Raw genomic sequence first — 17655 nt, forward strand, 5'->3', positions numbered from 1 at the left:
CGTCTTCCGAGTTCTACGCCTCATCATAGTCATAGAAGCAACTGTAGCAGTCCAGTTTGGGTCAGCGCCTCCGTGGGAATCAGGTGAGCGTTAGATATATAGATTAAATAAAGTCAGAGACAGACAAGCTACCTGCGGGACTCCAGAGCGTATTAGCTTGGGTGCCGATCTAGCCTCTCCCCAGCATACCCTTGAGGACCTGTTGCTTAAGAAGGGGTCAATCCAACTTATAGCTTCCTGGGTGCAGTTGCCAATGGTCGCTAAGGTATTTAGCAGGCACCCGTGATCCAGCAGATCAAAAGCAGATGATAAATCCAAACGGATCAGCAATCCTGTCCAACTTTTCTCCAGAATCTCCCAAATATGTTTCTGGAGGTCTAGGAGAGCGCGTTCGGTTCTATGATGTATTCTTAAGCAGGATTGTTTCGGGTGGAAAATGGCTGCTCCTTCCAGGTGCTGCTGGAGTGGGGCAGTAGCTACATTGTCCAAAATCTTCAAGAGGAATAGTGTGTTGGTGATATGGCGCAAGTTACTTGGGTCTCTGGGATTCAGTCTAGGCTGTTTTACCAAATGGGTCACAACTACCTGTTTCATTATTTCGGATACAGAGCTGAAGATAAATGACGCATTCACAAAGCGCACCAAGAAGGGGATGAAAATGTCAGGATAACACAAGACCAGTTTAGCTGGAATAATATCCCCCAAGCAAAATGTTGGTTGCATGCTCTAAGGTGTTTCTTCATCTCTTCTTTAACAATCTGTTTGAAAGAGAAGCTGTGATTTTCTCTCACCTCTGGTGTTGTACTCTTTTGCAGAGTGCTATTTTCTCTGTTGGTGATCATTTTAGTACGTGCTGGATTAATTTGATCTAGGAAAGCTTGTTGGACTTTGCTGCAATCTTCAGTTGATGGAACAAAGGTTTGAAGCTTTGAGGAGGGCTTCTCGAGCCTTTTATAGATATCAAATAAATTATTTTCTGCCATTTTCTGCCCCTTCCCATCTGGTTGTTATAAAAATCTTTTTTAGCTTTGAAAATGTGATTTTTGCAGTCATCTGCAAAGATTTCCATACTATCTTGTTTTCGCTGGTTTGGTTTTTACCCCCAAGCTCGTTCCGCCTGCCTCTTTTTTTGTTTAAGACTGGTGAGTAAGGAATTAAACCAGGATTGAGGTCTTGTTTTATCTTTCACAATGTTGGGTTTCAGGGGGGCAATGTTATCAAGGAGGCTTCTTAACTGGGAGTTGTAAACTTCGACGAGTGCGTCGGGGGCGTCTTGATCTAAGGTCATATTTATGACAGAGTCTAGAAATTGTACTTGCTCGTCAGATTTGATCTTATGCAGGTTCCAACAGATTATCTTTTTGGGCGGAATGTGTTTTCTGTAGTTTTTCAGGGTAATATAGTACTCCACAAAAGAGTGGTGCCACCATATATAGGCCTTAGTGCTAGAAATCCTCAGGGAAATATTCCTTGACGTCACCCCGTCCAAGATATTACCTCCTGTATGAGTGGGTTCTTTATGGTCTATAATAAAACCCAATGTGCTGAGAAGCTGTTCATGGTTTATAGCATCCTTGTCTTTAGGGTTTCGTAGCCATTGATTGAGATCTCCTTTTAGATAGACAGCACTACACCGCTCTCTAGGGCAAGCTGGCCTATATAGGGACAGTACAGTTTTTCCAGAGGGACAGGCAGAGCGACACCATCACTATGTTTTAAGTATGGGAATTTTTCCTAGGTTTGGTACACTGAGGTCAATGTGGGAGTACCCTGACAATTTATTTCATTAAAATACACCAACTTCTGCAGTGGTGTACACCATGAGGTGTGCAGCTTCACCGTACACTAGCACAGCTCATCCACGGCTAAGTGTTGTATCTCATCCAAACACCTTAAAAAGCTTGTTGCTAGTAGATGGAGCACTCTGTGCTGTGAGACCTGGAAAAGGAGCAAAACATGCTACAGCGTTTTCCTCCATCCCTCACCACTGTGTTGCAGCTTGCATGCACACACTATTAGGGAGGGGCAGATAGCACAGAACAAGCTGCAATAGATTTTAATATTCAATTTACTTTCAGCCAACCCATCCATGAACCTCATCAAATCCACCTTGCCTACCAAACAGTTAAATACTGCCACTTATGGCAATTCCAGGGCACCTCTGACTTGGTACAAGCAGCATGACCCACTGAAGAAGAACCTACCTCATACAGCGTACCGACTTCCTGGTCTGGGGACGGAGCGAAAGACTGATTCACATAAATGAACTGCAAGAAAAAGATACAAATATAGTTTAGTTAAGATTACACAATTTCACAGACATGTTTCTCTTGGCCCTAAATCACTGATGTATCAGGGTACATGAATGAAAGAGAGCAGGATAGCAAGAAAAGTGCCAAGTATTTATTTTTCACTTGAAGGAGAGCTGGTTGAAGGCCGGGGCGGAGCAAGAAGGGCAGAAACAGCAAAGCCCAGGTCTTGTGAGTTGGAAGCATGGGATGCAAAGTGATTTGCCCAAGGCAACGCGGAGGGTTCCTGATGATTTGTGAAGGAGGGCGTCACTTGTGCAAGAGACAGTAGCAAAGGCTGACAACCATCAAATTGATCACAGTGGTAATAGGGTACCAGTGCAGGATTGTGAGCGATTTGTTAGAACCATGACACACAGATTAGGAGCCAGGCAGGTGCGTTTTACACAAGTTGATGAACAGCACTGTGATCATGATGAAGACTCAGGGGTTTGAGGAAGAAGAGCAAACCTTTTCAAAGAGTTCAACATTGAGCACCCTTTGAGGGTTAAAGGAGTAGAAGCCCACACAAGAGAGGCAGAAACAACAAGACAAGTCAAAAGTCTTGCCACCCCTCGCCCCCCCACCATGTTTTCGGTCGTAGTAGGGCAGTTCTGTTTGAGTGAGCTCAAGTGCACATATGCACTTCCCACTATGCGCTGCAGACTATATTTTGTGGCCACAGAGACTTGGTCGCCCTTCAGCAAGAGCTATGTGTTGCCAGTCTACATGTGGAAATGAACCATGTAATATAACGACCTTAATAACTTGTTTGCTGTATTAAATTTACCACTGCAATGTCTGCCATTTAGCCCTGTAGATAAGATATTTTTACGACTAATTTTAACGGTGCACTTTGACTGGTTTGGCCTTTCCAGGATTCAAACATGTGAAATGCAGGTTGTATAGAGATTTCTGCAGCAATTATTTAGGGAACACGGAGGATCCCATGGGGGACCACAGAGAAGAGGAGGGAGGATTTGGATGTGAAGAGTGAGAGGGTAGGAACAGAAAGTAGTCAAGTCAGTTTAGCACCAGTCCTACCAGGGGCGTTGCTAGGGGGGGAGGGGGGGGGAGTAAGGGGGCTATAGCCCCTGATCTTTTGGTTGTAGCCCCGTATAGAATCTCAGGAGCTACAGCCAAAAGACTAGCTAGCCCCCAGTCCCAACAGTTCGGACATCAGCTTAGCCCCGGGTCTTTTCCAGACCTAGCAACTCCCCTGAGTCCTACAATCGTGTACTCGTCAAAATAGCTGAGGAGAACCTATTGTTCTGGAGTTTCAAATTCTGCAGAGCCAAATACTGAGGGACTGTAGAGCGGTACTGTGGGTGCCTGCGGGCCAGGAGAAGCCACAAGCACCATTATGGAGGTAAATGAAGAACCCCCCAGACCTGCTCTCAAGGGACCACTCAGAACATCTATTGCATCTTTTCAAAGTATCCCTTCAAGCAAAGGTTCATAATGCTCTCCACTGGGAAAGGTGTCGCAAGAAAAGCGTGGGACAGGAGCAGAAATGCCATTTTATGAGGGGAATAGTGCAAGATGAAAGAAAGACAAATCAGCCCCATTAAAGGTTCAACGTTACAGCGTTTCAGGAAGACTTACCGGCAACATTGGGCTCTGTGTTTGAGTCCAATTCGGAAGCTGGATTTTGCAACAAGCGCACTTGGGCCGCGCAAGGCCCCAAGAGGTTTGTGGACAGAGGGAATTCACCCCTTCTCTCCAAAGTGGACCCCTGCCCCCCACAGTGAGGCTAGGGAGGTGGGCCCGCTCTGCCACACCCTCCCTAGGGGAGGAGGCACGTGGGACCTCACTGGGAGTCTCCCCCCACCCTCAAGGGACAAGGACTCCTGTTCCTGTGAGAAAATATCTAAAGCTTTGCACACCGTGGCATTAGCGCCAGCGTTTTTGGGCTGACCTGCGCCTCAAAAGCAGCCCCCAAGCGGTCACTCTCACTTTCTGTTTTGTGCGATTGATCAAAGTGTGCAGAGCGCAATTGAGTGAAAACGGAATTATTGTTTTTCTTAACCAAATAGAGCCTTTGCAAAGACGTATGTGCCGCTTTTCAGTGAAAGATGACACTTTGGCAGTAATTACTGTGTGTGTAAACGTGTAACTAATCTTGCTATTAATTTGCATCAGTCTAGCTCTAAATTAGAGAAGTTAACTTACTTCTTGTTACCCAAGTTTGAAAATCCTGTGTTGCCCAAAAATCACGGCTCTGAATTGCCCTGACTTGCAGCCTTTACACTGCTAGTCAAGGGACGAACTTCTGTATTTTCAGAAAACTACATTTCCCTAATTTTGTCTTGTTGTCGGTGCGTTTGGGCTGGTGGCCGTCTGAGCGCGGTTGTGCCCCAGTTTCAATGTTACTAGGGGTATTTATTTATTCATGCTCTGTTTGTCGGATACAAGTATCCGACAAACATTGCATAAATAAATAACGCGGCTCTATATATCTGACAAATATTGAATAAAGAAATAAAAGAGTCGTGGCCGAGTACTGTAACTTCCTCTGGTGACGTGTCACCAGAGGAAGTTACAGTTTGCTTTTCCTGCAGCTGTCACCTGTATCAATGTCATGCTTTGTACACGTAGGGGGGCGGAGCCAGCAGAGCCTCATGGCAGCAATGAGCTGCTCCGCCCCCCTACCCTGTGCCATCGCTTTCTTTTTTTTCTTCACTTTTTTTTTTTAAAGTAACCCTGTGCTGAGCATGGGTTTGGGTTTTGTGGCACTGACTCTGGCCGGATCCTGAGATCCGTCTACACATCTGGTGCCGGATCCCGAGATCCGGCTACACATCTGGTGCCAGATATCGAGATCCGGCTACACATCTGGTGATGGATCTCAGATCCGGCGAGAGCCGCCCAGTGACCAGCGCTGGTAAGGCTCTAAGACACTGCACCTTGCTATTGCACGATGGGTCGCCACTCCCCAAGAAGTCCTAGTCATGTTCCAGGCAGCACAAATGTTAAAAAGGAAAGCCCTCGACCAAAAGTACCTAGATGAGTGTCAAGGAAATTGCAAACCCAAGCCCATGGAAATAACGATACTACCCCCACCCCTCCTCCTCTTCACTGGAGGAGCATTGCCCCAAGACAGCAATGTCGCTCAACCGGCCGGGAGGGAAAGTTCTGAAAGAGTGATTGCTATGGGCAATTCCAATGACACTGTAAAGTTGGTAAACACCCTAGTCACAACGGATATTGGCCCAGGGTTAAGCCACACTGAAATTTCCCACCCTGATACCAAACAGGCACAGACAGATCCAGTTCATGCTACCACTCCAATAATGCTATTCGAACCGGACGAAAATGGTTTGAAGCATCCTAGACACATGAAAATTGCATTGCTTAACACTCGTTCTGTGCCTAAATATGCACTGGAAATACATGATTATATCACAGCGACCCAGACAGATATCATGTTTCTTACGGAGACATGGCTACAAAAAGAAAATGGTCCATAATTATCTACGCCAGAGGAATAGAACATCTTTTGTACAAACTGAGCACATGGTTTGTGAGGAGGGGTGGCAATTATAGGCAGGAAAGAACTTTAACTTTTTCCATCCAACAGAGAGTGCACCCATTGTGAAATCCTTCATGTTAAACCGACTCCAACTAACAACACATGCATACACTTTATACTCATCTATTTCCCACCCAAACCCCCCAATCGGATATGCCATCTTTTAACGAAGAACTTCTGAACCTCCTAAACCCGCTGGACCGGCCTAAAACCTCAACCATTTTTCTGGGTGATCTAAACCGCTGGAAAGGGCACTCAAAGGACAAAGAAGCTACTGAACTAGAGCTTCAACTAGCTAACACAAATAACCAAGTAATAAATCAAAGACTCAACGCACATAAAGGGCCATATTTTGGAGTAGGTGGCAACACCTAACATTCTTGCTAGCGCAGTGGATACTAAGGCCTGTATCTGGTCATATCACTGCCCTTTAAGTTGCACGGTTAACCTTCCGGCCACATCAGGTCCTACTAGAGCTCCACCTAAGAAGAACAAGTTACTTACCAACTGTAATGTTCTTTCGATTGGATGTTCCTCCCACGTAGTCCTCATTTTAGATATATCCTTACCTTCAGCTTGCTGCTTCGGAAATATTTTTCTTCTCTGCACCAGAGGGAACTCCTCGCGAGGCCGCAGCGTCGATGTCCATCGGCGGCATCCGTCGAGCATCGACGTCATCCACTGTATAAGAGCGCATCCGTTGGCTTCAGTTCTGTTTTTTCGTATATTATATCCCATGGATTTTAATTAATGGCGTGCCTCTTATGATCCAAGCCTTAAAAGAATTAAGAGTGTAATTCACGTAAACTGTACTGTGGGTTTGGTTGGGAGGGTCAATGAGGAATACGTGGGAGGAACATCCAAATCAAAAGAACGTTACAGTTGGTAAGTGACTTGTTCTTCGAATGGATTGTGTCCTCCCACATATTCCTCATTTTAGAAAGACTCCCAAAGCAGTTTTGTCTCGGAGGTAAAGATTTTTTTTTTCTTTTTCTAATCATGTACGGAATGGAGTACAGATTTAGCAAACAGACTTCCTTGAGAAGAAGTCGAGTCCAGAGCATAATGTTTTATAAAAGGTATGCATGGATAACCATGTGGCTGCTGTACAAATATCTCGTACAGGGACACCCCTCTTTAATGCTGTTGGAGTTGCCATGCCCCTGGTTGAATGAGCTCTCAATCCATCAGGTGGTTCTTTCCCAGCCAATCCATAACATTCTGTTATAGCCAAAATTATCTATCTAGATAATTTTTGTTTAGTTACTGCAAGTCCCAGTTTGCGTCCAGTGTACCCCACAAAAAGTTGATCACACCGACATACTTTTGCCAATCTTGAAATATAGAAACTTAAGAGCTCTTCTGGGATCTAGTCTATGTAGCCGCTCCTCTTTGCTTTGCTTTGCTTGCATAAGGAGGAGGGTAAAAAGTAGGTAAAGTTATTTTCTGTGACAGATGAAAAGCCATAACAATTCTTGGCAAAACAGATGGTTTAACTCTAAGAACTACTTTGTCTTTATAAATGATAGTGTGAGGAGGACTGCTAGAAAGCACCTGCAACTCACCCTGCGGGCTGATGTCAATGCTACAAGGAGTATTGTTTTCAAAGTAAGGAGCCTTAGCAGACAAGAGTGTAAAGGCTCAAATGGAATACATGTGAGAAATTTTAGAACCAAGTTCAAATCCCACACTGGAACCTGGAAAGGTATTTGTGGAAATACATTATTTAAACCTTTTAAGAATTGAATTATGAAAAGGTATCTTGAAGTAAGATTCTTCCTCTGACGAGTGCTTAAAAATGGATAGCGCTGCTAAGTATCCCTTTATCGTACCAACCTGGAGCCCCAGATTAGCTAAATGTAACAGAAAAGATAAAATTGTGGGGATATTACATTGAAATGGATCCACATTATTTTCTCTGCACCAGTTACTGAACTTGTTCCAACAACACCGATACAGAGATTTGGTTGCTGGCCTTCTGGCCGAAAGTAAAATCTCCATCACGTCATCCGGAAGATCCCAATCCTTATATCTCAACCTCTCAGAAGCCATGCGTGAAGGTTGAGTGTTTTGACCTCCGGATGGAGAACATGACCTTCCTCTCGCGAGAGAAGATCCTCTCTTCTTGGAAGACGTATTGGAGGGCAGATGGACATATCCAGAAGGTCCGGGTAGCACGTTCTCCTGGCCCAATCCAGGGCAATTGGGATCATGGTTTTCCTGAACTTTCTCAACCTCCTGATTACTTGAGGGATCACAGGGACTGGAGGGAATGCATACAGGAGTGGAAAATCCCAGTCCACCACAAACACGTCCCATAGAGCTCCTCTCGGGGGAAATTCCCTTTAGCAGTACCGCTCGCACTTCCGGTTGATACTGATCGTGAACAAATCCACTTGAGGGGTTCCCCAAAGGGCGAAGATCTCTTGAATGACTTCCTGAGCTATCTCCCACTCATGGGAGACTGTGCTCTGCCTGCTCAGAGCGTCCGCTGCTGTGTTTTGCTCTCCGGCTAGATGAATTGCCGAAAGATAGATCCCTTCCTGTATTGCCCAGAACCAGAGTTGCATCGCCTCTCTGCACAGCGGCAGTGACCCCACTCCTCCTCTCTTGTTGAGGAGGTACATGGCCACTGTGTTGTCCTTCATTATCAGAACATTCTTTCCCTGTACAGAGGGCAGGAAGGCTTTCAGCGCTAGTCTGATTGCCCTCAACTCCATAAGGTAGATTTGTAGTTTGGACTCTGATGGAGACCAAAGACCACTGATGGTCAGATCGTTGGTATGGGCTCCCCACCCCGTGAGTGAGGCATCCGTCACTACTGTTATCTCCGGCCATGGTTGCCAAAAAGATTCTCCTGAGGATATGATGTCTGCAAGCCCATCATTGTAGATCCTGTGCTACTTTGGCTGGAACCTGCAACAGATCTGACATTTCCGCTGAGAATTGGGACCATTGAGTTCTGAGAGCCCATTGAAGGGATCTCATTCTCAATCTGGCTTCTGGCACCAGAAAAATGCAGGATGCCATCAGACCGAGCAACCTGAGAAAATCGAAGGCCGGAAGATACTGGGCATTCTGGAATTGTGTTACCATCTGCAGAATGTGGTGAGCTCTCTCTTCGGGAGGCGAGGTTTTGCCCGAGCAAGTATCCAGGATTGCTCCGATAAACTGGAGTTTCTGTGATGGTATCAGGTTTGACTTTAAATTGAGAGAAAACCCTAGTTTGTGAAGGAAGTGACAAGTCTTGGACAGATGATCCTGGGCTTGCTCTGGGGAACATGCTCTGATCATTCAATCGTCCAGATAGGGGCAGACATGAATACCCCCTCTCCCGAGACTCGCTGCCACCACCGCCATGAACTTGGTGAAAACTCTTGGGGCGGAGGTTAACCCGAATGGCAGAACTCGAAACTGATAGTGAGAATTGCCAATCGCAAACCTTAGGTACTTTCTGTGCTTGAGATGGATTGGCACATGAAAGTAAGCATCCTGAAGGTCCAATGATACCAACCAATCCTGGAGTTGGAGAACCTAAAGGATCTGAGAAAGTGGGACCATTTTGAATTTGTCCTTCCTTAGGAACTTGTTCAAGTTTCTCAAGTCCAAAATGGGTCTCAGTCCTCCGTCCTTCTTTGGAATGAGGAAATATGGGGAATACCAACCCTTGTTCCTCTCCGCTACAGGTACATGTTCTATTGCACCTTTCTGAAGCAGGGTTTAGACTTCCTGCAACAGGAGTGGATCCAGATGTTTGACAGAGTTGTATCCCGGGGGGTGATTCTGAGGTTTCTTTAGAAAAGGAAGGCAGTAACCTTGGGATACTGTTTCCAGTGCCCAAGTATCTGAAGTAATGCCCCGCCATTCTTTTAGATGTTGTGAGATTCTGCCTCCCACCGGGGTCTTGTGGGTCAAAACCTCAGAGTGGTTTTGCGGCAGCTGCAGGAGCGGCTGAAGGGACAGATGCCGCTGCTGGGGCAGATCTAGCACCTTTTCCTCGCCCCCGAGGACATTTTCTTTGACCTCTCTGACTGGCCTGCCCTCTTCCTCTTCCAATTGAGGAATAATAACGAAAAGGACGACCCCTCCAGGAAGATGAGCCGGAGTAGGGGCGTTGCTGAGGTTGTCCTATAGCGGCACAGAGATTTTGCCGCCGCCTTGGAGGTCTGCAGCTTCTCCAAACTTTCATCCGCCTTGCTGCCAAACAACCTTGAGCCGTCAAAGGGCATATTAAGAAGCCTGGATTGCACATCCGGAGCAAAACCAGACTTTCCTAGCCACACAAATCTACGTAGCATCATGCTAGTTGCCATGGACCTACTGATACTGTCAGCTGTGTCCAAACCGGATTGAAGGCATTCTCCCAAAGCCTCCTTTCCATCCCTTATAATGGCTAGAAAGCCATCACGCTCTTCACCTTCTGGGATGTGTTCAGCTGCCGCTGACATGCAGTCCCACAGGGTATATGTGAACATTAGTATGATGTAGAAATCTTCCTAGACCATGCATCCACCTTTTTATCGTCCCTATCTGTAGGGATTGTAGGATATGCAGCATTTCTTGTGGAAGTGGCTGCTTGTACTACCAGACTTTCTGGAGTTGGGTGTTTGCTCAGGTATTCTGGATCAGAATTGCAGGGTCTATATTTTGACACACATTATTTACTGCCGGTATGGCTTCAGGGTGTTCCCATGTAGGATTAACCCTTCTCTGCAAGGCAATGTGAAAAGGGAGAATGGGGTCTTGTTGAGGTGTTCCTGATAATAGATCAGTCATGTCATCATCCTGATAGACTGGTGAACTTCTACCCCACCCCATAAATTCCGTAACTCTATTCATGTGTTTTCTGTAACCCACATCAGTCTGCTCTGATGGGTCTGGCTTGTCAAATTCGTACTCTGGAGAAGTGTCCAGACCACTTGCTGTTTGTAGGCATTCTTGTAAATCTTGAATTTTTGATTGAGGATTGCCAAATTTAACACCAGCAGAGGTGACTTCTTCCTCTTCTGATGATTCTCCCTCATAGACGGGATGACATGGTCCTTAAAAATCATGTCTACTCTCAGGTTGAAAAACCTGTTCTGGTAATGTGGGTTTTTCCCTGATTAAAGGCTTGGGCGTCAACGTAAACGTTGATGGAGCCGATGCCATAACCACATCCTTCAATGTCGTCGAGGGAACCCTCAATGACTTTGATGTAATCGTCGAGGGAGTTGTGGAAACTGTCGAAGAGCTTTCAAAGTTTTCGATCGTGAACGCGACATAACTTCCTTCGAAGGAGTGGTCGACTAGAGAACCTTCGAAGTCTTCGATGGCGTCGATGTCGACTTCGATGGCGTATGATGTTTCAATGCCATTTTGTTTCCCTTTACCTTACATTTATGCACCGAAAGGTCTTTTTTACGAGGTGATCGGGAAGAGTCCCTCGATGACACCCTCGATGACTTTTCATCAGCTTTTCTTGTTTTGGACCTTCCTCTGTCACGTTTTTCGTGAGCAGGGCATGGTCCTCTTTAGCCTTTTTTGAGGGGGTCTGGGCCGCGTTCTCAAATTCTTTTAGCATGGAAGCTCGAAAGGCTTCCCATTTACTCAGGGAGTCATGCTTTGATGGACATGTTATCACCTCCTCCGAAGACGTCAAGGAGGATGAGGGAGATTGATGCCGTCTTTTCTTTGTCTTCTTGGATGACGAAGAAGACTTTCTCGATCTACTCCTCGACCTATGTTTTTTACGATATTTTTTCGCCCGAGTCTTTCGCCTTCAAAAGTAGACTTCGATGAACCCTCCCCCATCCCCAGTTTACCTCTACTTTCTTTTAAGGCCTTATGGGTCATCTACTGGCACGAACCACAGTCTTCAATTCGGTGGTCAGAACCGAGGCACCAAAGATAATTCTTTTGTGGATCGGTCAAAGACATTTTCTTTCCTTATTTCAGACATTTTTCAAATCCCTTCTTCGGTGTGGAAGAAGACAACATAGCTTTCTTTTTCATGAAAGATTGATGCGCCATTTGAAAACGATCCGAAGCGAACGGAAAAACGGAACTGAAGCCAACGGGCGCGCTCGAGGCTCTTATACAGTGGATGACGTTGATGCTCGATGGATGCCGCCGAGGGACATCGATGCCATGGCCTCGAGAGGAGCGCCCTCTGCTGGAGAGAAGAAAAATATTTCCGAAGCAGCAAGCTGAAGGTAAGGATACATCTAAGATGAGGAATACGTGTGAGGACACAATCCATTCGTAAGTCTTTTACAGAAACTTGAATAAGCGGACTGCCACAGATTTAAACACCTGTGTGAAGGCTGTTGTGGCAGCCTCCTCTGACGTAGACTACCCCTGTCACCTACTGCAAATCTACAAAACACTTATCAGCATTGCTGGATAAGAAGCCCCCCCCCTTAGGCCGTTACTAGTTTGCGACCACCCTAACCAACAGAACTGGTTTAATCCGGAACCCATCTTAATCAAGAAAGAGAAAAGACAGCCCGAGCAGATCTGGCCCAAAGATAAAACTGGAAAATAGGGAGAAGTGGAAACGCCTAGAGAAAAATCGATAAAGCCAGAATATTAGACACAACAAAACACTTTTGTGATAAAAAAATCAATAAAGCAGGCAATAATACTTGAAAACCGTTTGAAATATACAGGAATTGGGAGAAACCAGTGGCTTTATCTCAGTTGTTTACTCCAGAAAATACAGACTGCGAAATTGCCCAAAAAGCTTTTCAGGATAAAGTCTTACTGGCACGCGATAAGATCCAAACTTGGCAAAGTTGTCTACACCACTCGACCAAGATCTTGAGTCGAGCCATAGGAAGGAAGATGTGGATTTAGGTTTTGCCTTCCAGAAAATCTCTATAAAAGAAACAGAAGAAATCCTAACCAATTTAAAAACAAAGTCCTGTGCAGGAGACCTACTGCCATCTAAAGTCATTCTAGCTAATAAGATATTCGCCCCTTTCCTGACAAGATTTGTCAGCACCGCCTTCTCACACAAAAATGTACCAAAAACCATTAAGGAAGTGGTAGTTACACCTTTGAATAAGAAGACTGGTCCCAATCCTAAAGACACTGCTAATCTGAGGCCCATCACAAATACATCTTTTCTATTGAAAATCTTAGACAAGGTTGCAACTACAGTCCCACTTTGAGGCATCAGCATCCTGGACAGTCAGTTTTCAGGAGCCATCATTGAACTGAAAGCGATTTTTTATCAACTATGCAGATGATTTCCAGCTGATAATAGATCTCATTGGTGACTATGCAACTGATCTGGTAAACCTCACCTCCATTTGCTCATCCATCTGTGAATGGATGGTTAAGAATTGGATGTGCCTGAATGCATCAAAAACTGAATTTAAGGTTTATGAAACCAAACAGGCAAGAGACAAACTGAGTAAACTGAGTAAAGCATACTCAGTTTCCAATAGACAACAACCCTATTCCAGTGATGGAAAAAGTTAAAACCTTGGGCAGTGTTGGAGGCATGTTTGAGTGACGATACACATGTCAACAATGCTGTCAAAAATGCCCAATACCATCTGAAAGTAATGCACCAAATAAATCACCTGGTCTCAAGGAAGAACTGCGAAACCTTGGTGCAAGCAATTATCATCTTTAGCTCACTATCTTTCACAGAGAAGAAATATCCCAAACATATCAGTCTTTGTCCTGCCCTGGGGCAGTCCAGCACCGAAATGCTGAGCAATTCTCCTCTGAACAAGAGTACCAACAGCAACCCCAGACACGTGTTTCGGTCTGGTTGAACCTCATCAGTAGGGTGTAGCTGTGCCTCTCTAAGAATAGTGAGCAAGGGGTTCACGTCTGGATTCCCCTAGTAACTTAGGGTGAGACTCAAAGTAATGACCACAGATTTTTATGTTTGGCAAATATTTATGCAAATCACAGGGGGGTCCTGGGAGTCGCTCTGCCAGACATAAGTCCCAGGGCAGGACAAAGATTGATATGTTTGGGATATTTTTCCTCTGTGAAAAGATAGTGAGCTAAAGACTCTGGGTAAGGCTCTTGTAACCAGGACTCATGTCTGGCAGAGAGTCTCCCAGGACCCCCCTGTTATTTGCATAAATATTTGCCAAACATAAAAATCTGTGGTCATTCTTACATTCTTAAAATGTTCTTTGTTATTATGAAAAGAATCGAGGCAGCCAATCTGATGCAATGTGTCCGCTCCCCTTTCTTATAGGTTATTAATTTACAGAATGAGATTAAATATTTATTTATTGAGTGTGGCTGCACTTTAGTTATAACATATTAGAGCCAATGAGGAGGCTCGGAACGGGGGGAATTACTAGACGATAATCCTGCCGCCCTGAGCCGCCTGAGGGCTGGAGGCTGCCATCTTCCCTGCAGGGGAACAAGGTAAGTGCGCTCCCCTACCCCTACCCCCACCCCCACTTACTTTGTTTTGGATGCTTTTCAGGAGCAGACGCGCCAGGAAAACTTCAGTCCCCAGTGAATCCGCTCCCGATCTGCGACCAGCCGCCATGGAAAGGAAGAAGGACTAAACCTAGTACCTTCTCCCGTTTCCATGGTGGGCATTTTCTTTGTTTACTTTTTTCCCTATTTTTTTTTAAATCGCCGCAATGGAAAGGGAGAAGGCACTACCTGCAGTCCCTTCTCCCATTTCCATGGTGGCCATTTTGTTTGTTTACTTTTTACAATGACCGTCATGAAAAAGGGAAAATGGACTTTGTTTCTCCTTCTTTGGCGGACATATTTGTTTCTTTTTTTTAATTTGCGAAACTCGCAATTGAAAAAAAATGCCTTTATTACCCCGGTCTAACGGCCCGGGGTACTAATAGCAATAAGCCTGTTGGGGGTGGGGGTTTGCATTAAGGCTTCAGGTAATGCCCAGCGGCCTGCGTTAAGGCCCTAGTGGCCCCAGGGCATTACCGGAAGCGGTAATAAGCCCCACCCCCGCCTCTGCTCTGGGTTTATTGCTTAATTGTAGTATTTACAATGTGCTGAAGGGATACAAAACCAACCACTTCAGGGTCCAATGTTGCCATTTTGGGGCTAAGCAATCAAAGGTGCATCCTTAAAAGGGGCACATGTTGGCACGCTGGGTCACAGGTGTGTCCTTACATGGAAAACTGCTGGCAATATTTGGGCAACGACAACACAGTTTTGTAATTACAGGAGCAAATGCCATCAATTTTTGGGCAAAACCATCCCATGTGTGTCCTTACATGTGAAATGCTAGCAAAATATGGGAAAGCCCATCAGGAGTGAGTTCTTACAGTGGCAAAACTGACTTTTTGGTCTCGTACATGTTGCAACTAACAGCTGGGCATCTGTTTTTTTCTGCACGCATACTGTAGGTTTATTCCAGCGCATAATTATCGGTTATCTTGTTCGTGCTGGCATACCGCTAGAAGGCATTGCACCGTATTAATGATCAGGAACAATGCATAACTAGCAAATCAAAAAAGACAAAAGTTCAAAAATAAAATTATTTGGCATCGTATATAAATAGTGGATTGATAGCATGTTGGAATTTCGGCATTATGAGGTAAAGAAAGAGGTAGAAGGAACGCTAGATATGTCAAATGTAGGGACTTGCATTTCACACTTTTCTGTTGCTAATGTGTGCAAATAATGTCTTTCATGCGAACATGGTACACACTGTGGGAGACGCAAGTACAGGCCACATGGGTAATCCAGATTGCACCAGAGCCCGTAAACTAATTAAGGTCATCGTTTTTGTTACACGATCTGCGGTGGATAAGGCTGAAATTCCGGAGGAAGGCATAGGTCAACATTTGATGCCATGGATTATTACATTTACAGACCACCCACCAATAAAGAGAATTTCTAGTTTGGGAGTTTTATTTCAGAAAAGGAATATCCATACAAATCCCAAATGGGTGATAAACAGCCAAGGAATACCACCAGACGACCCAGGCCCCCACCTCGCTGGCTAGACCACCATGACTAGAGGAGGGGGAGGGGGAGGGAAGAGTCCGGGGCCATGGACAAGTTTGTGACTGCCTCTCCACGGGGAGGCTCAGAACCCTCCACTAGCTCTCAACTGGAACATCTGCAACCAACAACAAACCCGCCCCCCTCGATCTTACTCATACGATGGAGGCAATGGCCAAGGGATTTGCTGCCGTCCATGAAAAACTGGACAACATCACAGCCAACGTGGCATCCATGAAAGCATCCATGAGGTCGCAACTCGCCAAGGAGGCCGGGCGTATAACAGAGGCAGAGGCTAGTATCGGGGCGACGGAGGACACCGTGCAGGGTTTCCACTACACAGTAACATCCCTGGTGAAAGATTTGAAAGCTGTGAAATCTAAATGTGACGACTTGAGTCTTGCTCCAGGAGAAACATCAGGATAGTCGGGGTCCCTGAGGATGCTCTAACAGGGGGCATGGAACAGGCAGTTCATAATCTACTCAGATCTCCTAGGGTCGCCAGCTCTCTCCCCCTTTTAACAGTGGAGCGGGCCCATCTGGCACTTGGTCTTGAACCCAAACCTGGCGACTTTCCACGACCCATTATATCGAAGATCTCCGTTTCCGTGACAGGGACCACCTCCTGCGCCTCGCCAGGGAAAAAAGAGCTACGACAGGGCTCTTCGGCTTTTCCCAGACTTCTCCATCCCGGTACAACAGGAAAGACGGCAGTTTGTTGGAGTTCAGAAGCTACTACGAACCCGCATTCAATATGCTATGCTGTTCCCAGCCAACTGAAATTTGAGTTCTGTGGTAAATTGTACTTTTTTACAGTCCCAGACAAAGCAGTCAAATTCATAGAGGTTCAGATCCCGATCCCAGATGACCCTGATCGCGACGAGGACGCCACCATTCATCATCCTTACCTTACGGCGAGCTCATAGTACTTTTGATCTAACCCACTGCCAACATAATTACACTTGATCATGTGGTATGGCAGTAACATTTTGGAACGGGCCACGGCGGCAGCAGCTTACCCTACAGCAGTTGCTAAAGTTAATGGTTTGTCGAGTCGAATGATGTTGGCCATGTTGGGGCAGGCCGAGGGTGGTTGGGAGGGGGGTACTACACTGCTGGGTTGGGGTGGGCAGTGAGGGTGGGAGGAAGGGGAGGAAATTGTCTGTGTTAACACTAACTTGAAGGTTGAGCACCGGTTGTGCTAATGAACTAGATGTTGGAAGAAAATGTGAAACTACTTGGCAGCAGAGTACAGGATTGACTGAGATCCTTTTATGCAGGGCCGGTGCCATCACTATGCAGGGTTAGGTGTTTGCCTATATGTGGAAATGTTAGAGTGGCAAAATGCTGCTTGAACACCTCCACCCTAATTGTATACTAACTACCTTGCCTGTGATAGCACCGGCCCTGAATGTCTGCAGGCTGAGGCTGGCTGCAGCAGCAGCAGACCAGGCGGCGCTGCCAGGCTGCGACGGTTGAGGTCGGGTTAGGGTCACGAGTGGCATGGGCATGGCAGCGCTGGCACAGTCCGGCACCTGCGCCTTTGCACTCCACATGGCAGACCATGAACGAAGCAACATACAATACATGCCCCCACGAGTCTCGACCGATCGTCGTGATGGGAGGATACCTCAGCGACAACGTTCTCGCCTTGGAAGCAAGACGAGGCAGAGCAACACAGGTTCGATTCCCGGGTCCGCGCTTAGAAATCTCTGGGTATTAAGCGAGGTATAAATGACCTATCATCATGGTGCGAGTCTATCAGGGAATGCTGCAGTGCACTGGGTAGCCTGGCTGAGCCCCCCTGCCCTGAGCCTGTTAGCTTATTGGTCCACCGTCCATCAGACGTGCTGGCTTGCGCACCCTGGCTGGAGAACAGCAGCAGCCTTT

The 17655-nt window shown here is 46.1% G+C and overlaps 1 protein-coding gene across 2 annotated transcripts in view; it reads right to left on the minus strand.

Annotated features, from left to right (window-relative positions):
• Nucleotides 1–17655, minus strand: part of ATG12 (autophagy related 12) — a 183380-nt gene that overhangs the window by 12979 nt on the left and 152746 nt on the right. Inside the window, exon 3 of one of the 2 annotated variants that reach the window (XM_069607008.1) lies at nucleotides 2205–2267. The exons of the other annotated variant lie outside the window; for it this stretch is intronic. Within the exon in view, the coding sequence (XP_069463109.1) occupies nucleotides 2205–2267 (63 nt within the window). The remainder of the gene's footprint in view (nucleotides 1–2204; nucleotides 2268–17655) is intronic. 2 annotated transcript variants of the gene reach the window in all.

The sequence above is a fragment of the Ambystoma mexicanum genome, chromosome 1p (assembly GCF_040938575.1).
Source record: "Ambystoma mexicanum isolate Mex_15411 chromosome 1p, UKY_AmexF1_1, whole genome shotgun sequence".
Taxonomy (NCBI): Eukaryota; Metazoa; Chordata; class Amphibia; order Caudata; family Ambystomatidae; genus Ambystoma; species Ambystoma mexicanum.